Genomic DNA, 26,819 nt, shown 5'->3' on the forward strand with positions numbered 1-26,819 from the left:
CCTGGAAAGCGATCCGCCAATCGACTAACCTTGTTCCTACTTATTGCTAGGTAAACAGAGGAGTGTGGAGTAAGGAAACTTGCCTACGGCTTCGCCCTGCCGGGGAACTGAACCCGGGTCACTTGCCAGCCGAGCGCTCTAACCACTACTTGACATCAAAACCAACTACAAATTAAAGTGGGAAGAAGGGGGAAAATGACTGAGAGTACTGTTAAACAGGATTTTTTTTTAAAAAAAAGGATTTTCTCAGAAGAGAAGGAGGGCGTGAGGTACAGGGATTTGGGATTGGAGTTCCAGAGATCATGGTTTGAGATTGAAAGCTTGGTGGGGTAGAGATGGTGGTGGTGGGAGGGGGCTCTATTCAGTTGGCTTGAGTTTGTGTAGTAGATGGAATGAGCGGGAAAGTGGGGGCATTGCTTTCCTTCTGAAGTTGAAAGGACCTGCAGGGCTTCACAACAAGAATAACTTGCATTTATCTCGCGGCCTTTTTGCCAGACAGCATCTCGGAGCTCTTGACCAGTAGCATGCTACTTCTTTCTGGCTTTTGGTGTATGTATGCGCGCGTGCGCGCGCGTATGTGTGTGTGTGCACGTGCAGGTCCCAAAGAACAGCAGACTAAGGGTTAAAACCTTTCCATTTTACCCATAAAGTGCAATAGAGCCTGACCTGTCATGTATCTGACAAAACCAGGTCGATAGTCACTGTTTCAGTTCCTGATTGGTTCTCAAAGGGCTTTCGAAGCTCATTGTCAGCCAACCAAACCCCAGTTTTTAACCCCGTTGTGTGTGACTATTTATTGTTTAACCCTCTGGCTCGCTGAGGCTGCTCTCTTGACACCTCGCAAAGCCACGGGTGCAGAATAGACAGCCCAAAAAATACTGGACAACAAATGTTTATAGACTCTCTGGATGGACTGTGCTGTTACCATTTCAACACAAGTTTAAGCATAACCGGCAACGAGAAAGCACTGCGTTGAAGGACCTAGGAACAAGGAGACCCTTCATTGTGTCAAGCCGGTTCCACCATTTTATAAGATCATCTTTCAATTCTATTTCTCTGTCGTTCACTCTGTCATTGCACTTTACAGCATTTTCTGTGAAGCACTTTGAGGTGTCTCAAAGACATGATAAGACTCAAATGCAAGGATTATTAAGGATTATTACTTAATAATAATAGTCTATGCATTTGATAAAACGCCTTATCACTTTGTTAAGATGTCGCAATGCGCTTCACAGAATATACTGTGAAGTGGATTGACTGTATAATATTGTGGGCAAACAGCGGCAGCCAATTGCGCAAAGCAGTTTCCCACAAACAGTCGTGGATTGAGTGACCAAAAACAGATTTTTTAAGGGATTATTACACCCAGAATGCGATCCGCCAATCGACGAACAACCGGGTTCCTGCATATACTGCTAGGTGGCGAGTGGAGTAAGAAAACTTGCCTAAGGTTTCGCCCTGCCTGGGATTCGAACCCGCAATCTCTCGCTTGCGAGGCGAGTGCTCTAACCACTAGGCTACAGGGCTCCACGTACTTGTACAACACATACAGAAAAAGTCCTCCTGTGTATGTGCGCGTGTGTGTGTGTTGTATTCATAAAAACAGAAAGCTCTCCGTTCTGGTGTACTAATCACAAAGCTACTTTGCAGTCCCCAGTCTTTCCTCCCCAGGATGATCCATGGGCTGGCTCACTGGGGAAACGGGAGGGACAAAGTGGCAACAGACAGACGAGTCTCCACTGCATGCATGGGCTGCTTTGCCAAATGACTAAAATGTGCGCTGAGGCACGGTGATAGTCCCCTCAATCTTCTTCACAAGTGGTTAAAAATGTCATTTGGCAGAAACAGATAATCAGGTTTCCAGGGGACGCTCCCCCCCACCTCGTTGCTCGAAAAGAATGCAAAGAAACCCGCAGCGGCCCCGTTATCCTCCATAATAATTTGCGCCCGAGGCTTATCTGTGGCAATTATGACATGTCAGGATCTCACTTTCAACACGAGAAGAAAGAAGAAAAAAAGGTCAAGGCAACTCATCTTTCTCCTCCCCCCACCCCCCACCCCCAAACTAGTAACAGCTGTACATCAATTGCACTACTTGTCCTCGCTACAGAAACCCTCAACTCATTCCTCCGTTGTTCCTTTAAAAACAATTGTGGCTATTATATATGAAATTGTGTTAACTGCAGCACCCAGGGGAGGGAAGAGGGGAGAGCGGGAGGGAGGCGAGAAGGATAAAAAGGATGCTTGAACAGAAAAATGGCAGCATAACTGTACGCATACACACGATTGCTTAATAGCTCCACTCAGTACTGTAGGGTTCTTACAGATGGAGTTAGTATTTTTTTGCTTTGAGAATGAGAGGAGCCAGAACATATCGCTATTCAGTGACATTGCCTCCCTCCCTTTTCAGGGAAAAAAATAGTCCTTGCATTTAATAACCCTTGCATTTGATAAAGCACCTTATCGCGTTGTTGCGATGTCTCAAAGTGCTTCGCAGAATATATTGTAAAATTTATTTTGTGGGTGAAACGCAGCAGCCAATTGTGCACACCAGTGTCCCACAAACAGTCGAGGGTTGAGTGACCAAATTTATTTATTTATTTTGCAATAAATTATTACCCCCATTATTACCCCCGGAAAGTGATCCAGTAATTGGTTTCCTACTTACTGCTAGATTAACAGGGGCATGTGGAGTAAGGAAACTTGCCCAAGGTTAACCCCGCCCGGGAATCGAACCCAGTTGTTAGGCGAGTGCTCTAACCGCAATTATTTAAATACATATACGCATTAGATTGAGCTCTGGGTACCTAGATTGAACCGTCCATTCATTGGTTCTGCATAAGATTGCACTGGTACAGCCCTATGCATTGTGGCTTTAAGGGAGGAGAGAACGAAGGGAGGGGGACAGAGAGAGAAAGCGCGGTGTGGGGGGGGGTAAAGGGAAGAGAATTGTAGACAAGCAAATAATGATGCTCTGGGTTTTTAATAAGATCAACATTTCACTGGCTAAGAATGTGTTGTTAAGCCACAATTACTGTATCAAATTGTTTACTTATAATAATAAGAATGTCATTTAGTACAGCACCAATAACATCAAAAGGTCTCAAAGTGCTGCACAGTCATTACTGCTAAGCGCAGTGACTGCATATTTGCAGTGTTGCAATCTGAGTACATACATGCGATTCCATAGCAACATTCAGCAATCCTCGCCTACCATTATAGTTCAATAACTTAACCCTACACGCACCAAAAAATGGTTACCGGTCAAGCCCTGCTCCTTCAGAACATGCACTGAGAAAGGATTAAAGGGGAGGTCAGAAGCGAATTCATTTACTCAGAGGGTGGTTAGAGTGTGGAACACTCCGCACAAACTATCATTGGCGATTCCATAACTTAATTGATTGATGCTTGAAACTGAGAATTATTAAAAGGAGCGAGCAGGAGATTGGCAATAGGCGAGGTGGCTCATGTGGTGAAAAACACCAGCAGAAACCTGACAATAATAATAACAATAACGATCCTTGCATTTGATAATGCGCCTTATTGTGTCATCTCAAAACGCTTTACATAATATGCTATAAAGTGAAAAGACTATATTTTGTGGGTGAAATGCAGTAGCCAATTGCACACAGCAGTGTCCCACAGTTGTGGACTGAGTTACCGAATTATTATTATTATTTATTTACTTTGAAGGGATTATTACTCCCCAGAAAGCGATCCGCCAATCGACAAACAACTGGGTTCCTACTTACTGCTAAGTAAACAGAGGTGTGTGAATTAAGGAAACTTGCCTAAGGTTTTGCCCCGCCTGGGAATCAACCCCAGATTCTCTTGCTTGCAAGGCGAGCGCTTTAACCACTACACAACACAAATTCATGGGCCGAATGGCTCTTTTTTGCACTGTTATAATCTATGGTTCCACGCTATTGACTCTATCCCAATCCACACCAACTCCAGGGGGAAAAGATTAAGTATAACCCGATTCCTCACCACTAACAAAGTGCCCCACCCCCCACTTCTCCCGAGAAGATGCTTTATCGTCACCATTCATCCCTGCTTCGTCTGCCTTCTCCCAGCAGTCATTGTGTCCTTGGAGTATTTGATCTCCTCAGTCTAAACCTAACCTTAAAGCCTTCAGACCAAATATGCTGCCAATTCCTTTATTACCAGAGTTAATTCATCTCAGATCTACAGCGACTACTGGGAGTCTAACACACATCCGTGAGAGCGTGCGTGGGAAACGTCCTTATCATCAGTCTCACTTAAGGCTTGTTAATTTTAAACCCGTGTCCTCTTAGTCTTGCATTCACAGTCCAAGGTAAACAGTGTGCGTGCAACACTTCAAGCCGTGGGCTGTTTGATTATGTGGGGTTGACGTCCGCTGCTATCTGCTGTGGCTCCCAGTTGGCAGTGGCAAGAAGCTGCACTGAATACTCAATAAACAGAGCCCGCAAACTCCAAATGTACACATTATACAGAACAAAGGCTCCAGTGTCCCTCAAGGACGCAGGCCATTTCAGCATTCAGATGGTGCTGATAAGCTGCTCTTGCTGTTTCTAATGTCATTACAACCCCTCAACATGCCACCGTCCTACAGCACGCTTACCGTTCAGGAGTTATATGCTATTAGACTGCCTCACAGACTGCCTGTCGGACATCAAGTGCTGGATGATAGCTAACTTCCTGCAGTTGAATGTCATCAAGACTGTGGCCCTCCTGCTTGACTCCCATCAGCGCTTCCATACCTTGGGCGCTGACAGTATCTCCCTCCATGGATGCACCCTACATCTCATGCAGCCAATATGGAACCTTGGTGTCCTATTCGACCCTCAATTATCCTTCAAACACCACATCTGTGCCATGATCTGCTCAGCCTTTCCCCATCTCTGTAACATCGCTCAGCTCTGCCATTGTCTCACACCGCAGGTTGCCAAGGCCCTCATACAAGCATTCATAACATCCAGGCTCAACTACACAAACTCGTTGCTTCTCAGCCTTCCCAGCTCCTCCCTCCATAGGCTGCAGATCTTCCAGAAGCCCGTGTCCTCTCCCGCACCAGATTCTACGACCTATCAACTCCACAATCGCCCAATTCCACTGGCTTCCCATCACACAGAGGATACAGTTCAAAATCCTGATCTTCACCTTCAAAGCTCTCCAAGGTCTTGCTCCCCCCTACCTCTGCGACCGCCTAACCCCTTATCAACCTGCCCACTCTCTCTGCTCAGCGAGCTCTGCCTGCTTCACGTCCCCCGCCTCGCCTGCCACACCATTGGTGAGTGGGCCTTCAGCAACTCTGCCCATCCTCTGGAACTCCATTCCGCAGTCTGCCTGCCTCGCCACCTCCCCCCCTTGCCTTCTTCACAACCCATCTCAAGATCCTCCTCTTCGACACTCCTTCCCCCTCGCCCACCCCCCCCCACCCACCACCCCGATCCCAACCCCCAGCTCTGGTCCAAAACATTAACTACATTAACTGTTCCAGCGTCTTGGGACGTCCTCCTACATGAAAGACGCTATACAAATGTAATTTTGTTTGTTGTTTATGTTTGTGTGTTAGACGTTTTATAGAATGACTTGAGGCTGATCTATACTGGAAATGGCCACACTGCAGAAATATCACATTATACTGCTGTTCTGAAGTAGCACATTTTTAGATGCAAAGTGAGACTTGGATGATCCGCCAATAATGAATAAACCCTCCTTGTCTTCCTGGATGGAAGAAACTGACTCTATTGAGGTTTCTCTGCATAAAAGAAGTGAGTCAGGGAGGACATGGGAAGCTGAGTTGGGGAAGAGAGGAAGGTGTGAGAAGGTGACAAGAGAAAAGCCTGAGGTAGGGGCTGAATTAATAATAATAATGATTTTCACTTTGGAATGTCTCTTTGACATGATAAAGGACTATATCAAATGCAAGGATTATTATTATATATACTAATAAAGATGAAGCATGTGTTTCTGTGTTTCCGGCAGTAACGCAATAACCGATTGACATAGAGACATGATTTATGCCTCATCTGAAAGATCTTGCATGTGGGAGGGTCATTTTTTTTGAGGGATCTTCTATCGTTGATGAGCTGTATTTAAAAAATGCTTTCATTAAGCCCAAAAATATGAGGTATGCATGGCATTCTACAACAAAGTAGCGACAGAGGAAATCACACACCCTAGATGCATACGGTATCTAAAGAAATACATTTATACTAATATATTCTGCAACAAATATATGGTAGATTTTTGGGGGGTTGTCATGGGAGCTACAGTGCTCCCAACAGGAGTCCTATGTCCTATCAACGGGAATCCTCCAAACCAGGAGTCCTACCAACAGGAGTCCTCCCACTGAGTCTTCTCACTCAGTCCTCCCACAGGAGTCCTCCCAATAGCACATTTTCTAAGCAAAAATGAAGACTTTCAAGGACAAATAAAAATACCAGGCAAAAGAGAGAAGGCTGATTAAATTAAACTGAAGAACAAAGAGCAGCACGGCTGGACTTCAATGCTGAAAGGACTGCAAGAAACAGCACGGTTGGACTTAATAATAATAATAATCCTTGGATTTGATATTGCGCTTTTCACGTCTCAAAGCGCTTCACAGAATAGTCTGTAAAGTGAGTTAACCGTATATTTATGGGTGAAACACGGCAGTCAATTGTGCACAGCAGTGTCCCACAAACAGTCGTGGATTGAAGTGACCCATTTTATTATTGTTAATTTTTTCTTGAGGGATTATTATCAGGCGTATGGCCAAGGTTTCGCCCTGCTGGGAAACGATCCCAGGTCTCTCGCTTGTGAGGCGTGTGCTCTAACCACTGAGCTACAGGACTTGGACTCAGAAAGGCATGCAAGAACACGGCAAAATGAATTACCCGCTCAAACAACAGCACGGCTGGGCTTCGACACAGAAAGATGGACACAAAGTGTTTATGACATGTTAAATGGTTTGTGAGTGATATCACTGATATCTACATTACATATTGGATCCTTTGATGGCAAGCGTAGTTGCAATGGGTACAGCTAGTTATTAATAAATCCAGATAGACCCAGGTTGGAATTTTGCCCCCGAAAAGTATTGCAATATAGGAGTGCACTATGTAAAGCAAAAATGTCACGTAATTTAATTTCTTAACCCCGTTCCTTTCCTTGACATTTAGAAAAGAGCATCTGTGTACCACTAGGTGCCTGGTGCACTCGCACTCACACACACAGCCTCAGAGGGAACCCGCTGAAGAACAAAGGATATCAACAGCTGACACTGACACTTAACCTGGAGGTACACACAACATCAAAGCAACACTTGCTTTGGCTGCACTTAGACCAGTTTATATATTACTCAGTGCATGTCAGATTTCTCAATTCATATGATACACTGGCTTTGTATTTTCTCTCAGGAATCCAGACGCCACAAAATCCGACTCTCAACAAACACACACGCTCTCTCTCTCTCAGGCAGCTTTCAGTGACACATGAGGAGTCAGATGAAGCACAGGCTGTGACTCACTCACTTTAAAAATAATAAGAAGCCTTGCATTTGATTTGATGCAGCGCCTTTCACGTCAGATTGTCTCAAAGCGCTTCACAGGATTTTACTGTATTAACAACAACTTGCATTTATATTGCGTCCCTCATACAGGGTAGATCCCAGAACGCTTGGTCTGTACTGTAAATTGCTTTATTTTTATCGGCAAACGCAGCAGCATACTTGCCTACAGTAATATCCGCCAAACAGCCAAGGGGTGAATGGCCAATTCCTACCTTGAGAGTTACTTGTTCGCTACCCAGAGCCCACCCCACAAAGACACATTGAGAAAAGGAATTCAGCAGTTGCGTGTGTGTTGGTTGGAGATGGGGGGCGGGGGTGAAAGAGGGAGATAAGAAGATATATTCCTGCAACTCTCACTGCTTTAGTGTGTATGCTACGAGTACGAGCCACCCGTCTTGCCTATGGCCATTTCTATTTTGGAGAAATTCAATCCTAATAGCATTTAATGGATTATCAAAAGTTATGGTTAAAGAGAAAATAAACTACACAAAGAATCCTTTGGTTCAAAGCTCAAAGACTTCAAACGTGCTACTGCCACCTTCCCCTGCGCCCCCCTCCTCTGCTCAGGATCCAACTCTGTCCCTGTAAAGCTCTCCCAGACATGACCCTATGTGAAGGGCACGATATATAAAACATACAATTCGCTATACAATATACAGTATTCTGTGAAGCATGTTGAGGCGTCTCAACGACGTGATAAGGTGCTATATAAAATGCAAGGATTATTATATTATTATCGCCATTATTATAAATTCAAGCGGTTGTTGTTCTTTCACCAGAACAAATTTTGTTTCTTCTTTTTCTGTTGTATTGGAATTCAAGAGTGTATTACATAAAGGAAAAACAATAGCGCAGGTATTTTTAATCCTGCCCCGCATTCTCGGTTTAGTAAGGCTGCCACCATCCTCCTGCAGTCAGCTGTTTGTGTAACATATGTTAACTGGAAGAGTGTAGTGGTTCCATGAGTTTTATTTGGCAGATTATTTGGCAGATGTGTAGCTTTGGATCCAGTCTGAGAAACGATCTGCAGCCAAGCTCACAAACATGACAATACTCAGTACCAGACCTGACTCAGCATCTCATGTTAACCCAGCAGCTAATGAGATGTTAAGCTGAAATCTTGCTTAAACGTTCAGGTGGACGCTAAGAACTCACACTGCGAGAGCATTCACCACCATCTTTCTGCCCGCAGTTCGGACACACATCCCTGCCTGTTCAGCGATGGTTCCACCAGTTGGAGGTGGGGAGCTTGAACAGTAGCTGCTTACACAAGCCAATCGAAGTGGATTCCAAGCCCTGGATATATGAACCCATGTTCACAAACCTTGACTCGAGGTAACGCCTTCCATTGGCTGTCATCCCTATCCTCAAAGTCCTCATTAGCTGCTGCGTTTCCCCACAAAAATACACAGTAAATTCACTTTACAGTATATTCTGTGAAGCACTTTGAGTTATCTCAATGACGTGATAATAATAATAATAATAATAATAATAATAATAATAATAATAATAATAATAATAATAATAATCCTTGCATTTGATATAGCGCTTTTCACATCGGGAGGACGTCCCAAAGCGCTTCACAGAATATACTGTAAAGTGAATTGACTGTATATTTGTGGGCGAACGCGGCAGCCAATTGCGCACAGCAATGTCCCACAAACAGTCGTAGATTGAAAATGACCATTTTATTATTGTTTTTTGGTTTTGGAGGGATTATTATTAGGCTCTGTGTGGAGTAAGGAAACTTGCCCAAGGTTTCGCCCTGCCTGGAATTGAACTCAGGTCTCTCGCTTGCAAAGCGAGTGCTCTAACCACTGAGCTACAGGACTCCACGATAAGTTGCTATATGAGAATACTCCCTCTCTTGCGTCATTCAAGGCATGTCTCAAGATCCTCCTTTTGGACCATGCCTTTGGCCACCCTCCTACCCTTCAACAACAACAACAACAACAACAACAAGATTCCATTTATAGAGCGCCTTTCACGTCAGGAGGACGTCCCAAGGCGCTGCACAGTTGGGTCATGACCCGAGCAGGGGGGAAATGGTCAGGGTGAGGGGAGGGAAGGGAGGGAGAGAGGAGGGGGAAATGGTCAGGGTGAGGGGAGGGAAGGGAGGGAGCGAGGAGGAGGAAGAGAGTCGAGAGGGGAGCTGAAGGCACGGTCAAAGAGAAAGGTTTTGAGACCGGCCTTGAAGGAGGAAAGGGAGGAAGCAAGGCGAAGGCACTGGGGGATGGAGTTCCAGAGCCTCGGGGCTGAGAGGCTGAAGGCCCGACCACCGATAGTAGGGCGGTTGGGGCGGGGGACGTGGAGCAGACCGGAGCCAGAGGAACGGAGGGTACGGGCAGGTAGGTAGGGGGATAGTAGGTTGGAGAGGTAGGAGGGAGCAAGGCCGTGAATGGCCTTGTAGGTGAGGATGAGGATCTTGAAATCAATCCTCTGGGGGATGGGGAGCCAGTGGAGGCGAGCGAGGGTGGGAGTGATGTGGTCCCGAAGCCTGGTGCGGGACAGTACACGAGCTGCAGAGTTCTGAATGACCTGCAGCTTGTGGAGGGAGGTGGCGGGAAGGCCGGCGAGGAGAGAGTTCCCATAGTCCAGCCTTGAGGTGACAAAGGCGTGAACCAGGGTTTCAGCAGCGTGAGGGGTGAGGTAGTGCCGTAATCTGGCGATATTCCGGAGGTGATGGAAGGCGGTGCCAGTTGTGGTGCGGATGTGAGGGAGAAAGGACAGCTCAGGGTCGAACAAAACGCCGAGGTTCCTGACTGGCTTTGAGAGGTGGAGAGTGCAGCCTTGGATGCTGATGGTGTCAGCGCCTGAGGTGCGGAGGCGCTGACGTGAGCCAATCAGGAGGGCCTCGGTTTTTCGCACGTTGAGCTGAAGAAAGTTGTCTCTCGTCCAGGACTCGATGTCGGACAGGCAGCTGTCAGGACATCGGTGGTCGTGGAGTTGAGAGTAGAGGAGGAAAGGTAGAGTTGGGTGTCATCCGCATACATGTGGAAGTTAACCCCATGTTTGCGGATGATGTCACCAAGGGGGAGCATATAGAGGGTGAAGAGGAGGGGACCGAGGACAGAGCCCTGAGGGACACCACATGAGACAGTACGGGGGGTGGAGGAGAAGCCATTCGTTGAGACGAAGTGAAGACGGTGAGAAAGGTACGACCTAAACCATTCAAGGACAGTGCCTTGAAAGTTGAGGTGGGAGGACAAGCGGTGGAGTAGGATAGTGTGGTCGACCGTATCGAATGCTGCCGATAGGTCGAGGAGGACGAGGAGACAGAGGGAGCCCTGGTCACAGATGGTCAGGATGTCATTGGTGACCTTGACCAGGGCAGTTTCTGTGCTATGAGCAGCACGGAAACCTGACTGAAGGGGTTCAAAGCACGGAAACCTGACTGAAGGGGTTCAACCACTCTTAACTCAAACCCCCCACCCCCTGCTCAGGTCCAAATCCCTACTGGCCAGGGGTTTGGGACTCTCCCGATGTGAAAGGTGCTGTACAAATGTAATTTTGTATTGTATATCAAATGCAAGGAATGATTATTATTTGCTTTAAACATGGTGAGAGAACCTTTACAGGATAGTTTGTGACGTGCCAGATGTTCTAGATCTGAGTTAACAGTCCTTCTCCAGGACTACTGAACTATGAGCAAAATATTCCTATATTCTTTCTAGTTGTTATCCTGCCTTTAACTTATTGGGTTCAATGGTAGAACTTGAGCTTTGCATCAAAGAGAGGACCTTGGATACATTTCCCATCGATATTTTCTCATGATTTTTCATGGCACTGCAGCATTCTTTTTTTATTACTGAATTGAATCCAATTTTTGATAGAGACGAAGCTGATTCCTCCAGAGAATTCTAGGACTCAAAAAACATAGAGAGGAACGCAGAATCACTTTCTGAGTAAAATGGTTGTTGTTATAATAATCCTCGCGTTTAATACTGCACCTTTTAGGACATCTCAAAACTTCTCACGTCTTACTGTGATGTGCAATATTTTGTTGGTTGAATGCAGCACCCAATTTGCTCACAGCAATGTCCCACAAACAGCCACAAAGTGAATGACCAATTTTATCTGGGGCTTGTTCGCCGGGAAACCCGGAGAGAGAAACTCCCTTCTCTTTTCGAAAAGTGACAAAGGATCTTTAACCCATCAAAAGGTGAGAGTGCAGTCAAAAGAGCCAGGCTGACACTCTGTTCGATTTGTGTTAGTCAGAAAGAAGGGCAGTTGAAGACATCAACCACTTGTGTTACACAGGATGGGGTGTGGTAGGGTCAGGGTAGAGGGAGTAGGAAGGGGGAAGGGGGAGAAACAATCAAACCTGTGTTTTTATAACACTTTATCAGGTTCAGATATCTTGAAGCACTTTACATGTAATTACTGTCAAGATTGATAACTGCTTTCATAGAGAAACACAGCAGCCGGTTCCTTCAGCCAAGCCCCGCAAACAGCAGCGAGGCGAATGTCCAATTTAACTGCAGAAACTCCCTGCTCCTTTGAAAAGTGCCTCGGGAATCTTTGACGCCCACGTGAAGAATTGGTGGAGGAGAATAAGAAGCATCGAGATTCAGCGCCTTCATGAAATTGTTTTTTTCCCTGTCTTTTGGATGAGATGTTAAACCGAGGTTTCCTCTGCCTGTTCAGGTGAACGTTAAAGATCCCACGACACTATTCAAAATGAAGAGTTTCTCTCTCCCGTGTCCTGGCCAACAAACCTCAGATAAAATTGGGTCACTCACTCCATGTCTGTTCCTACCCCTCTCCTTAAATCCCAGCTCCACCCTTGCCCCACTACTCGCCGACATCATTAACCTCTCCCTGTCATCTGGCACTGTTCCTTCCCCCCTCAAAACAGCCACTATCACCCCCACCCTGAAGAAACCTTCCCTCGACCCATCACAGCTAACTAGCTACCGGACCATCTTAAATCTTCCCTTCCTATCCAAGGTCCTTGAGAGAGCCATTGGCTCCCAGCTTCGCTCCTTCCTCTCCTCACTGCTTCCACGAACCCCTCCAATCAGGTTTACGAGTTGCCCACAGCACGGAAACTGCTCTGGTCAAGGCCACAAACGCCATCCTGACCATGTGTGCCAGGGTTCCCTCTGCCTCCTTGTCCTCTCTGTCGCCTTTGACACCGTGGACCACTCAATCCTCCTCCGCCACCTCTCCTCCCACCTCAACCTTCAAGGTTCCTACCTTTCACACTGCCTCCACTTTGTGGCGACAAATGGTTTCTCCTCCAGCCCCTGCACCATCTTGTGCGGTGTTCCTCAGGGCTCTGTCCTCGGTCCCCTTCTCTTCACCCTCTACATGCTCCCACTTGGTGACGTCATCTGCAGACATGGGGTAAATTTCCACATGTATGCGGATGACACCCAACTCTACCTCTCTGCCTCCACCCTGAACTCCAGGACTATTGGGGTCCTGACCGACTGCCTGTCCGACATCAAGTCCTGGACGAGGGTCAACTTTCTCCAATTCAACGTCAGCAAGACCGAGGCCCTCCTGAGTGGCTCGAGCCAGCGCCTCCGCACCTCAGGTGCTGGCAGCATCAGCCTCCACGGCTGCACACTCAACCTCACTAAGCCAGTCAGGAACCTGGGTGTCTTGTTTGACCCTGAACTGTCCTTTCTCCCCCACATCCGCGCCATGACTGGCACTGCCTACCACCACCTCCGCAACATTGTCAGGCTCTGCCTCACCCCTCAGGCTGCCGAAACCCTCACTCACGCATTTGTCACCTCAAGGCTCGATTACGGGAACTCCCTCCTCATCGGCCTTCCCAACTCTTCCCTTCACAAGCTGCAGATCATCCAAAACTCTGCAGCTCATGTACTTTCACGCACCAGGCTCCACGACCCCATCACTCCCACCCTCACCCGACTCCACTGGCTCCCCATGCCCCAGAGGATCGAGTTCAAGATCCTCATCCTCACCTTTAAGGCCATCCATGGCCTTGCCCCCTCCTACCTCTCTGACCTGCTGACTCCCTACTAACCTGCTCGCTCCCTCCGTTCATCAGGCTCCGGTCTGCTCCATGTCTCCAGCCCAACCCGCCCTACTATCAGTGGCCGGGCTTTCAGCCTCTCTGCCCCCACACTCTGGAACTCCATCCCAAAGTCCCTTTGCCTCACTTCCTCCCTTACATCCTTCAAGGCCGGTCTCAAGTCCCTTCTCTTCGAACGTGCCTTTGGTCTCCCTCCCACCTCTCTGCCTTCCCTCACCCCTGCACCACCCCTCCCTTCATGCTCGGGCCCTGACATGAAAGGCGCTCTATAAATGCAAATTTTGTTGTTGTTGACGTGAACGGAAATATCAAATGTAAAGATTATTATACTGGTTTTAATATAAGGCCGCTCTTTTTTTAAAAATGGAGTGACTAAATTATTATTATTTATTTTGATGGAATTATTGCCCTGGAAACGCGATCTGCCAATCTACTAACAACCAGGTTCCTACTTACTGCTGGGTAAACAGAGGCGTGTAGAGTAAGAAAACTTGCCGAATGTTTCGCCCTGCCGGGAATCGAACCCAGGTCTTCTCGCTTGCGAGGCAAGTGCTCTAACCACTCCACAAATGGCTGATTTTGATTTCTCTCAAGGTGTGTAATCCACACTTTAGCTGTCAATGTGGCCCCAGGGTAATGAGCAGCTCAATAGCTGGCATCATTTTATAATTAAACAGCTCACAAACCATTTGTAAGGTCAGCGGAAATTAATGTCTCAAGTTGAACAAGGTCGACATGCAAGTTTCTATGGAGATTTTGCCAGTGCCAAGTGGAGTGCAAGGAGGAGCTTTTGATTTTGCTAACTGTAAAATGTTCCGAGCACAAGCTTGTATCTCAGCTGGGCTGTGGCTTAGTAACCAAAAAAAGGAGGCGGGGGAGAGAGAATGGGAAACTTAAGACTGTTACAAGAGTTGAGGGGAGGTTAAAACATTTCTTTGAAAACTTAGAATGCTTTAACGTGGTCGCCTCTCAAGCGAGAGGACCCGGGTTCAATTCCCGGCAGGGCGAAACGTTTCGCAGGTTTCCTTACTCCATACGCCTCTGTTTACCTAGCAGTAAGTAGGAACCCGGTTGTTAGTCGATTGGCGGATCACTTTCTGGGGGTAATAATCCTTTCAAAAAAAATGTGGTCACTCAATCCATGACTATTTGTGCGCAATTGGCTGTCACGTTTCACTGACAAAATACAGAACCAATCCAGTTTACAATAAGGTACTATATCAAATTCAAGTATTCTTATTATTACGGGTGGATCAGAAACCTGCTATCAAGTCTCTGCCAACGGTACTGAACACCCGGCTGTGGAGAGATCAGAGACACTGGCTCGTATGACTCGGCTCCAGTTGGAGGAGAAGAATTGGCAAAAATCCCTGAAACAATTTAAGTCTCCGACTAGCCAGATTGGCAGAAGTGACATTAGCAAAATACAGTGTACCACTCTGATTAAAAATAGATGAACAAAGGATGGATATACCAGTCTTGGAGGCCGTCCAGCGATGATTTACTGGCTCAATACTTGGGACGAAGGGGTTTAGCTATGGTGAGAGGCTGGGTAAACAGTTTATATTCCTCAGAGAGTAAACTGTGATTGGATTGAGGGGTACAAAATACAATACAACAGTACAAAATAATGAAGGGGATTCATGAGTCAGATAGTGGAGTGATAGCGATAGTGGAGTGCAGCCCAGCCAAATGGCAGTGGGATCAGAGGACAATTCATCACACCGAGAAATGAGATCAGAAACCATTTCTTCACATTGAGAGATGTGAGCATGTGGAAGGCTGTGCAGGCAAAATCAATTGGGATATTCAAAGAAAGGGAGCTAGATAATAGATACTTGGGGAGTAAGTGTATTAAGTGGTATGCAGAAAAAACAGGAGAAAGGGATTAAGAGATTGATCTAATAAACTGCATAGCAGGCTCCAGGGCTGAATGGTCTCCTTTTCCTATATTCCTAGGTAAACAGAGGCGTGTGAAGTAAGGAAACTTGCCCAAACGTTTCGCCCTGCTGGGAATCAAACCCAGCTCTTTTGGATTGTGAGGTGAGTGCTCTCTAACTGGGCTAGTGATATGGGGGGGGTGGGGGAGAGGGGGTGTGATAGGATGGTGAGAAAAAGGAAAAGATAAGTCAATCAAATCAATCGCTTAACATGTTGGGGGCGCAGCGGTGGTGGGGGTGACGATGGGGGAGAGGAGAGGGCAAAAGTCAGATCATCTCGAATGCTGCCTGGAAAATATTTTCCTGCCACGTTATTCTACTCTGATCAGTTTGCTTATCAGTCCAGACATTCCAGGCAGGAAAATACACTGTGTCCAGTCTTTCCCTTTCATGATCGGTCAATATTGCTGCAATGCTCTCACCAATACGTTTCCAATCTGCCAGCAAATTCAAAGCTTCGTCTGATAACGACAGCATTCGAAGCAGCTGAACTGAAGCTCCCAACAGTCAGCACTTAATCCTGTTGTTGCCACGTGGCTGAAATAATTAACATGCCGTTTGAGACTGCTTGGGGGAAGGAGGGAGCAAGGGGGTATAGATTGTCGAGGAGGAAGGAGATAAGATTACATCAATTCCTTTTAGGAAAATAATATCGTGGGATACAGTATATAACAATATGTAGTTTGGGACACGACATGTGGAAGCAACTGCCAGGATGGTGGAAGGCGAACTGGATGGATCTTAGTCTTCTTTCATCTAGCAAATTCTTATGTTCTTGTGCAAGGAGGGTAGAAAATGTTTCCTCATCAACGTTAATCCATCCGCTTAGTTTGGTGCTTTTATTTTAAAACAGCTTTATTTTTTGGAGGAAAGAAAAATGCAATTCCAATAATTTAAATACACACTGAACCATGCAAATGCAGGTTCCAAAGCTAATTTAACATTATGTATTCCATATTAATCTCTCCCCCAGGAGGGTAACAATGCTACTTATTCAGTCATTGATATTTTTTTGGAAGGAGGCGACAGCTGGGATTGTCATCTTAATAAAAGTGCCATCGAAGGCTCTTCATGAGAGGAAATGAAAATAAATACCTGTGGATTTATAGCTGTTGCACTGTCAGACCATTATTTAATGACATGCATTTGCATTCGCTAATGCAGTAGCCTTTTTGAAATTAGCACCCATGAAGGCAACATTTTGGTGAGATCAGTAAAATACCTTCTCTCCCTCCCCCACCTTCACTGCGGATTATATATGGAGTCCTGTAGAGTATTGGTTAGAGCACTCGCCGTGCAAGCGATTCCTGGACGGGTGAAACCTTAGGCAAGTTTCCTTACTCCACACATTTCTGTTTACCTAGCAGTAAGTAGGAACCTGGTTGTTAGTCGATTGGCGGATCACATTCCAGGCCTAATAATCCGTCAAAAAAATTTGGTCACTCAATCCACGACTGTTTGTGGGACACTGCTGTGCGCAATTGGCTTCCACATTCCACCCACAAAATATACAGTCAATTCGCTTTAGAGTATATCCTGTGAAGTTCTTTGATTCATCACAACAATGTGATAAGGCGCTCTAGCAAATGCAAGATTTTATATTAGTATTATTATTATTTTTCCCTGTTTCATGTCTGTGCGTTTTTCTGAACAAGGATGATGCCTTAACACTGCGTCATCATCCTCTGAATTCCAGCCTGCAACTGAAACCTAATGGATATTAATAAAACGCATTCACAAGGCGAAGAATGACTTGCAAATGTATCACAATGCATAATATATTGCAGAGAATTGGAGATTCGCAAGACCTTGATAATTGTGCCATGTTTTCAGAAGATTGTTTCCGGCTGGCAGATAAGTAGTGCTTTTTAAATGTTCTTGAGTGATTTCCGATCACAAGCCAGCTGTCGCATATAAAAGCATTAAAAATAATGCTGAGCCTGCCAGATGCTGTTTTTATTAACCCTTCCAATTCAATGTCAATGGAAGCAGGAAGATTCTGGTCACTGGGTAAGTGTCTTGACGACTGAGACGCTCCTCCTTGGGCTATTCCATTGAATGCCTTAGGAATTTAGGGTCCAACTATCATTGTGAAACAGTAAAGTCAGTTTCAAATGCACTGAATCCCTGAAGAGTATTAACTAATGGGCTGCTCAAATGCTCTATCACAAAGGAACTCTCAGTTCCACCAGTGACGACAAGCGGATCCTGGTTTAAGATTTAGCGACCCTGAGGAATACTGGTTGTAAAAATATTACAGCTTCACTAATCCACTCGAGTCCTGAACCTCCACCTGCTCAGGTTCTCAGCCTGTGAGACCATGTCTTAATAATAATAATAATACTTGCATTTGATATAGCGACCTTGTCCCCATGTGAAATACTCTATACAAATGTAATTTGTTGTTGTTGTGATGCCTTATCGCGGCTTCAAAAGTTTCAAAGCGCTTCACAGAATACTGTAAAATGAATTGATTGTACATATATTTTGTAGGTGAAATGCGGCAGCCGATTGCGCATAGTAGTGTCCCACAAACAGTTGTGGATTGAGTACGAAATTATTATTATTTTTCTTTTTTCAAGGGATTATTACCCCCGCAAAAGCGATCAGCCAATTAACTAAGAACCCAATTCCTACTTACTGCTGGGTAAACAAAGGCGTGTGGAGTAAGGAAACTTGAAACTTCAAAGACTGAATCGAAAACATTTCCACAAATTTGCCCCATGTTAAATTTTACGGTGACATAGATTCATTGGTGAAGAATAGTGGAGATTTTATAACAATCCTTGCATTTGATATAGCGCATCATCATATCATTAAGACATCTCAAAACGCTTCACAGAATATACTGTAAAGTAAGTTGACTGTGTATTTTGTGAGCAATTTTGCGCCTCTTGAGAATTCCAACAGGAATATGAAACAGGATCTTTCACACCGATCCAAGACGTGACAAGAATCTAACTTTAAAAGATTTAAACGAGGATAATTGAAATAAAAAAATCTCTTGCGTCTGTATATTTTGCTTTCTTTTATATAAAAACCCCACTCTGCAAAAACTGCATTTTATATGAAATCTGAAAAAGTCTTAACTGCTAAAAGTGGGAGACTAACTCCAGGCTCGATTGGATCCCCCTCCTCAGAGGAATTTGAACTGAATTATTTTACATTAGTGTCTGGCATCTGATGTTAACCAGGTACGCACTAACTTGGAGAAAGTGAAGGAGAGAGAAGGAAAGAAAGAGGGAGAGAGAGAAGGAAGAAAGGAATAATAGTAATAATCCTTGCATTTGATGTAGCGCCTTATCACGTCGTTGAGATGTCTCAATGTGCTTCACAGAATTGACTGTGTTTTTGTGGGTGAAACGTGGCAGTCAATTGCACAACAGTGTCCCACAAACAGTCGTGGATTGAGTGACAACATTTTGAAGGAAGAAAGGATCCAGATGAGAAGGAAAGAACAAAAAAGGGATAGGGAGAAAGAACAAGAGTAATAATGAATAAGCAAAAGAATGAGAGGTAAAGAAATATCCTACTTTCCTAAATGCCAGTCAGTGGTGCATGGATTAATAGCAATGGTCACCTCTCCTCTGGTTGTCTGCCTGAAACATGTGCAGATGTGTTTCAAGTTCAGTTTGACCCCCGCTGGAAATTGAACCCAAAAACGCAGAAAATGTGCAGCTGCCATTACAGATGGCTCTAAAGCTTGATTCTAATCTTAGAATCATATTTAAAACCCACTTACACACATTCTCCCACAAATTATACATTCGATTCTCATTACAGTATCTTCTGTGAAGCGCTTTAAGATGTCTCAATGACGTCATACATAAAGTGCAATATCAACCACATGGATTATTATTATTATAAATATAAATAGCAAATATTTATTAGATGTAAAAATCTATGAGCGACAGGACAAGAACAATTCAGTGGTGGGTTTCATGTTACTGACACCTTCTGACTTTCATGGAGTGGTAAAAATAATTCCTTCAAAAAAATAAAAATAATAACAAGTTGGTCACTCAAACCATAATTGTTTGTGGGACACTGCTGTGCGCAATTGGCTGCCGCAATTCGCTCACGAACATACAGTCAAAATCTCCACCATTCTTCGCCAATAAATCCACGTCACGTAAAATTTAACATGGTGCAAATTTGTGGAAAAGTTTTCAATTCAGTATTTGAGGTTTCAAGTTTCCTTACTCCACACGCCTCTATTTACCTATCAGTAAATAGGAACTCGGTTATTAGTCGATTGGCTGATCGCTTTTCTGGGGGTAATAAGCCCTTGAAAAAATAATAATAATAATTTGGTCACATGGTTGTTTGTGGGCCACTCTGTGTGCAATTGGCTGCTGGGATTCGCCCACAAATATACAGTCAATTCACTTTCTGACCTTTTCTTCGATATCTTACCATCATAGCCCACTCTTAAGTAGAATTGTAAATTAAGGAGTGAAATAAAAAACTTTTTGATTTATAAATGAAATAATAAGAAATTATAATCCTTGCATTTGATATAGTGCCTTATCATACCATCGAGACATCTCAAAACACTTCAAAGGATATACTGTAAAGTGGATTGGCTGTGTATTTTGTGGGCGAAATGCGGGAACCAGTTGTGCACAGCAGTGTCCCACAATAGCCATGGAGTGAATGACCAATTTATTTGGGGAATTGTTGGCCAGAACACCAGGAAAAAACTTCATTCTCCTTTCGAATAGTGCCATGGGATCTTTAACTTCTACCTGAACAGGCAGATAAGACCTCGGTTTAACGTCCCTCCGAAAGTGGAGTTGATGAGATGCCTGAGGCATCCAGTGAGGCCCATTCTATTCGGACCATTGACAATAGTTGGGCCAAACTATGAGAAGATCTTTGCTTCAGACTGCCTGGAAGCGGGCAGTGTAAACTCTGGAAATAGACAAAGAGAAGCGCCAAATCCATCCTCTTCCTTGGCACAGTCAGTCTGAGGCTAAAGCAGGAGTGGAATTGGCCTCAATTGAGGTTTCGTCCAGCCACACCTATGAAATTATCCTCTAAAATAATCCTTGCATTTGATACAGCACCTTATCTTGTTGAGATGTCTCAAAGCACTTCAAAAAATATATTGTAAAGTTTATTGACTGTTTACTTTGTGGGCAAAAATCAACAGCCAATTGTGCATAGCAGGGTCCCACAAAACGTCATGGATTGAGTTATCAAATTATTATTTTTTGTGGGGGATTATTGGGGGGCAGAATAGGCCTCACTGGATGCCCCCGGAAAGTGATCCGACAATCGACTAACAACAAGGTCCAAATTATTGTTGGATAAGTAGAGGCGTATGGAATAAGGAAACCATTCTAAAATTTCGCTCTGCCTGGGAATTGAACCCAGGTCCTCTCGGTTGTGAGGCGAATGTTCTAACCACTACACTACAGAACTCCACAAGTCTATTCCAAACCCAGATGGAATTATCATTTAAAGATGCATCCCTCTTCCTTTCACTTTCATTTCTTGACCTGATTCCCCTCCCTAGATGGATACTTGAGAAGTCAGGTTATTAAGGGATAAGGAGAAAAGGTAGGAGAATGGGATTAAGAGACTGTCAAGATCGAATCAACTGGCATCACAAGATTGACTGGCTGAATGGCCTCCTATTCCTAGGTTTCTCTCAGACCTGGAGATAGATGAGAGTTTGTGAACCAAGGCTAGACCCAAGACTTCAGTCAAGCAGTGTTAAATTTTGACATTTCGGCAGTCGGGATCAGTTTACAGACACAAGCCGAATGCAGCGCCCAGTTCCACTGAGTCTGACAGATGCTTCATGGTTTAGAAAAGGTTAAGAGACAACAAAATAACTCTGTGCCAGATGTAACCCTGAGACTCCAGAACACTCAGGACAACAACAACACATTGTATAGAGCCTTTTACATCGGGAGGATGTCCCAAAGCGATGGACAGTCAGGAATTTGGACCCAAGCTGGAAGTTGGGATCAGGAGGGGTGGAGGGGAGGGAGGGTAGGGGCAGGAGGGTGACCGAAGGTAAGGTTGAAGAGGACAGAGGGCTTCCGGTAGTCAAATATAATTTACTTCCGTGTGTGGATGTAATTTTTTTTTTAAGAAATGACCACTTCACAAAGTGACGTGTGAAGTCGTCTCAGAGGGAACTCCATAGAGGTGTACAAGATTCTAAATGGGTTTGAGAAAGTAAACGTGGAACAATTCTTTCAGATATGCCAAGGCAGCAGAACAGGGTCAGTGTATTTGATGTTTAGGACAGGCACCAGGGAGTATTTCTTTAGACAGAAAATAATCAACAACTCGACTGGGTTACCAGCAAGAGTGGTTGAGGCCAGGACACTTGACACATTTACAAAACAGTTTGATGCTGCAATGGAGAGTTAGGTAGGATGGGTATTTTGGAAGGATGAGATCAAATGCACCAAAGCGCCGTCTTCATCCAACAACAGCAACTTACATTTATATTATACACCGCCCCTCACGCAGTATAGTGCCCCTCAGGGCTTGACAGTGGAGGAGCCTGACACTGAGCCGGGGGGGGAGCCACGGTCGAAGAGGAAGGTCTTCAGGCGCGAGCTGAAGATGGTGAAGGAGGGGGGCAAGGTGGAGGAAAGGGGCAAGGGGGCGTAGTGGGTGAAAAGAGGTCTTAAAAATGGGGCAACATCCATTCTCTTGCGTCAACAAATGACAATGGGAAAATAAGACTTGAAACTTCACACTAAAGAAAGAGATATATATCAGGAAAATGCACAAATATATCACCTCACGAGAGGCAAATAACTAATAATTAGAGAATTAAAGATACGTTCTTCAGAAAGAGCACCAGACACCTATAGTCTTCATAGGAGAAAAGGTCAGATAGAAGGTCAGGGCACAGTAGAAGTACCCAAGCCGTTAAAGGATGTGACTCTTAAAGGGATGAACCCCTTTCTTTTCCTCACCAGCTGCAAGTGATTTTTTCAAGGCAAATCAACTTCTACTATTGGGAAAAACAAAACCTAGCGAGATGTATATCTCGGGAGAAAAATACAATGTTTTATTGATAACTAATTTCACCGCTGAGATAATAGTCCTGAATGCTATCAGTTTATTAATAATCCCTCCAAACAAACATTTGGTTACTCAATCCATGTCTGTTTGTGAGACACTGCTGTGTGTAATTGGCTACTTTGTTTTGCCCACAAAATACAATCAATTCACTTCACAGTATATTCCGGTTCAGAGCCAGGCTCTGTTAAGCGCTCTGAGACGCTACTCCGTGTGGAAGGCGCTTATATAAGTGCAAATTGTTATTATTCTGTGAGGCGCTTTGAGACGTTTCAACGACGTGATAAAGCACTATATCGAATGCAAGGCTTATTATTGCTCAAAAAAAGCGTTCTTCTGTATCCTGCTCCAACTTAGCGAAATCACTCTCCTGTACAGGACTTAATATACACATCCTAGATGTCACAGCTATAGATACAACCCCTTTACAGAATGCTGCGTGGTGTCTCCACCCCTCTAAGCTTTGTTTTGACTGGTGTAATGATCACCCATTACGTCTGAGTACTTCTGACGGGTAATTACACTTTATTATGGATATCTGGTGCAGTGTTAAGCATTATGGACAGGTTAAGTAACTGCCAAAACTAATATTCAGTTGCTGCTGTAACCATTAAGGACTCATTCATCCCTACATAGGCGACTCTGATCCTACAGTGGCGGAACAAAGATCAACTCAGGAAAGCAAGTATTTCAGAAGATCCTCAAAACTTAAAAGACAAATCGACTTAGATTTGAAATCTGCTAGTAATACCAAACTATGTTTGCAAGTGCCACAGTATTAAACAATAATAAATTGGTCATTTTCAATCTACGACTGTTTGTGGGACATTGCTGTGCGCAATTAGCAGCCGCGTTCGCCCACAAATATACAGTCAATTCACTTTACAGTATATTCTGTGAAGCACTTTGGGACGTCCTCCCGATGTGAAAAGCGCTATATCAAATGCAAGGATTATTATTATTTATTATTAAAGAGCATCTGTTAAGATTTGGACCAATCGAACAAATGAGTGGGAATGCAGATAAGTGCATAGCAATGTGAATTGCAACAAAAACACAGCAAAGGCAAGTACAACACAATCTGTGGAGTGAAGAGGGCATTTTATTTTGATCTACAATTTTCTTCCCCTCCCATCCCCACTCTCCCTACCTCTGGAATTCCCAGATTCCTCTGCCTTGCCCCCTACTTCCCCACTTTTAAGACCTCTCTCTTCGACAGCTACACTGAACCGCAACGACACACATCAACTCTCGGCACTCACAGGGCACCTTTGTGAAAGAATACCGATGTGAAAGGCCCCACATAAATGTAAATTGTCTTTGTTGTATGGCACTCGAAGACTCAAGGACAGAACAGGTCAGTGAGAGATCTTCAAGTATTTAGAATTAATCCATAAATCTATTAATTGAACAACTTAATTAACTATCCTGTTTTCGAGTTGTTTGGGATGATATAAGCTATGCAAATCACATAAGCACATCATCCCCATTTTCATTCAGACCCACTGGTTGCCTATTCCAGTTTTAGGATCCTCACCTTCACCTTCAAATACCTTTATGGCATTGCACTATCTGTGCCACCACCTGCAATCATACTCTCCCGGCCACTCCCTCTGCTCCGCCAATTCCGACCTGCTTCACGCTCTCCTCCGCTTTACCATCAGCAGGTGATCCTTCAACCACTTTCCTTCTCCCTCTGAAACTCCACAAATCCTTCCGCATCGACCCTTCCATCTCTGCTTTCCCTGCCTGAAGATTACGCTTCCGACCACTTCCCCTTCAATCCACTCCCAGCTCTCAAGCTCCCGCTCAGTCTTTGTAAAGCCTTTTGAGACACTTTACCAACAACAACTTGCAATTATAAAGCGCCTTCCACGCAGGGTAGTGTCTCAGTGCACTTAACAGTGGCAGAGCCTGACTCTGAGCCAAGGGTGCGGGGGTGGAGGTGGCTGTAAGCACAGACAAAGAGGAAGGTTTTCAGGCGTGACTTGAAAAAGGGAAACAGAGGGCAAGGTGGAGGGATTGAGGGAAAGTGTTCCAGAGTTTCGGGGTGTAGTGGCTGAAAGCGCGACCTCTGTTGGTGGGGCGAAGGGTGCAAGGGAAGAGCAGGAGCCCGGTGCCAGTCGAACGGAGGCGCCGGGTGGTGGATTGGGGAGTGAGGGGGTCGAAGAGGTAGGGAGGTGCCGGGGAGTAAATGGATTTGAACACAAGTTTGAGGATCCTGAAGTCGATCTGTTTGGTGATGGGGAGCCAGCGGAGCTTGGTCAGAACTGGTGAACTGTTCCCAACATGAAAGCCGCTATATAACAATAAATTATTGATGCTGCTGTTGATGTAACGAGAACATGCATTTATATAGGGCCCTTCTTGCAAGGTAACATCTTGGAGCACTTAAAAATCGAGTCTTATTCAGGCAAAATGAACACAAGTGAAATCTCAGCAGCACTTGGGTTACAAACTGATCCATACCGTATCTAATAGAGACTCCAACCCCGAAGTGAAAAGAAGCCAAAGATCCTCTAACACTCACACGTATGCCTTGCCAGGGAGTAGTTGGAGCCTCCGGTGGTCAGACCGAAGCCCTCTGGGACCTGGCTGGTGTGCCGGGTCCTGCTCGGCAGCTTCGGTGGCTCGATCTCGGCTCCGAATTCCGCTCCGATGACCCCCAGGAGGACGATGGCAGTGGCTTGCTTCCTGCGCTCTTCATAGGAAGACGTCATTTTCTTCGTGTAAGGCATCAAGCCCGGCAAACAGCCTGGAGTGACAAAAGAAATATTATTATGATTATTGTTACTATAATTTAAAGTGAACAGAATTCCTCAGGCCTGACAGCATCAGCATCCAAGGCTGCACTCTCCACCTCTCAAAGCCGGTCAAGAACCTCGGCGTTCTGTTCGACCCTGAGCTGTCCTTTCTCCCTCATATCCGCGCCACAACTGGCACCGCCTTCCATCACCTCCGGAATATCGCCAGACTACGGCACTACCTAACCCCTCACGCTGCTGAAACTCTGGTCCACGCCTTTATCACCTCAAGGCTGGACTATGGGAACTCTCCCCTCGCCGGCCTTCCCGGCACCTCCCTCCACAAGCTGCAGGTCATTCAGAACTCTGCAGCTTGTGTACTGTCCCGCACCAGGCTTCGCGATCACATCACTCCCACCCTCGCTCGCCTCCACTGGCTCCCCATCCCCCAGAGGATCGAATTCAAGATCCTCATCCTCACCTACAAGGCCATTCACGGCCTTGCTCCCTCCTACCTCTCCGACCTACTATCCCCCTACCCACCTGCCCGTACCCTCCATTCCTCTGGCTCCAGTCTGCTCCACATCCCCCGCCCCAACCGCCCTACCATCGGTGGCCGGGCCTTCAGCCTCTCAGCCCCGAGGCTCTGGAACTCTATCCCCAGTGCCTTCGCCTTTCCTCCTCCCTTTCCTCCTTCAAGGCCGGTCTCAAGACCTTTCTCTTTGACCGTGCCTTCAGCTCCCCTCTCAACTCTCTACTCCCTCCTCGCCCCCTCCCTTCCCTCCCCTCACCCTGACCATCTCCCCCCTGCTCGGGTCCTGACCCAACTGTACAGCGCCTTGGGACGTCCTCCCGACGTGAAAGGCGCTCTATAAATGGAATCTTGTTGTTGTTGTTGTTGTAGAACATAATAAGCAGCGTCATTTTCTGGAGAGTCTCCAAACCCACGCGCCCAAAGGGTTAAATAATTTATAGTTATGTGTTTCTGTTTTAAGAGTTTAAATATCCGATCCCTAACAGCGCGTTTCATCATCAATTTTTCTCCTTTAGTGCAGCATTTGTGTTCTTTAATTTTGTAAAGACTCCTTAAACTGTGTCCAAGTGTTTCGAGATGTACTCCTGACATGAAAGGCTATACAAGTCTAAACTGTATTATAATAATACTTGCATTTGATATAGAGCTTTTCACGTCTTCTAGACGTCTCAAAGCGCTACAAAAATATACTGTGAAGTGAGTTGACTGTATATTTGTTTGGTGAAACGCGGCAGGCGCACAGCAGTGTCCCACAAACAGTCGTGGATTGAGTAATGCTTGAGGGTTTATTATCAGGCGTGTGGAGTAAGTAAGCCCAAGGTTTCACTCTGCCGGGAATCGAATTGTACAATACAATACTCGGGAGGGTTCGCTGCATTGTACAAGAAATTTTTGCTTAAATACTGAAAGCTTACAACGCAGAGAGCTGCTCAGAAACTTGTTTAACACACAACTGAAAGAACAGAGCTGCAGAAGCGCCCTGGTTCAAGGACTGTTC

General features: G+C 45.3%; 1 protein-coding gene across 1 annotated transcript in view; it reads right to left on the minus strand.

Moving 5' to 3' along the window:
* Positions 1-26,819, minus strand: part of LOC121848047 (WD repeat-containing protein 7-like) — a 244,397-nt gene that overhangs the window by 94,162 nt on the left and 123,416 nt on the right. The window contains exon 5 of the mRNA XM_042331965.1: positions 25,074-25,298. Coding sequence (XP_042187899.1) covers positions 25,074-25,298 — 225 coding nt within the window. The remainder of the gene's footprint in view (positions 1-25,073; positions 25,299-26,819) is intronic.

The sequence above is a fragment of the Callorhinchus milii genome, unplaced genomic scaffold (genome assembly GCF_018977255.1).
Source record: "Callorhinchus milii isolate IMCB2004 unplaced genomic scaffold, IMCB_Cmil_1.0 Scaffold1, whole genome shotgun sequence".
In the NCBI taxonomy this organism is placed as follows: domain Eukaryota; kingdom Metazoa; phylum Chordata; class Chondrichthyes; order Chimaeriformes; family Callorhinchidae; genus Callorhinchus; species Callorhinchus milii.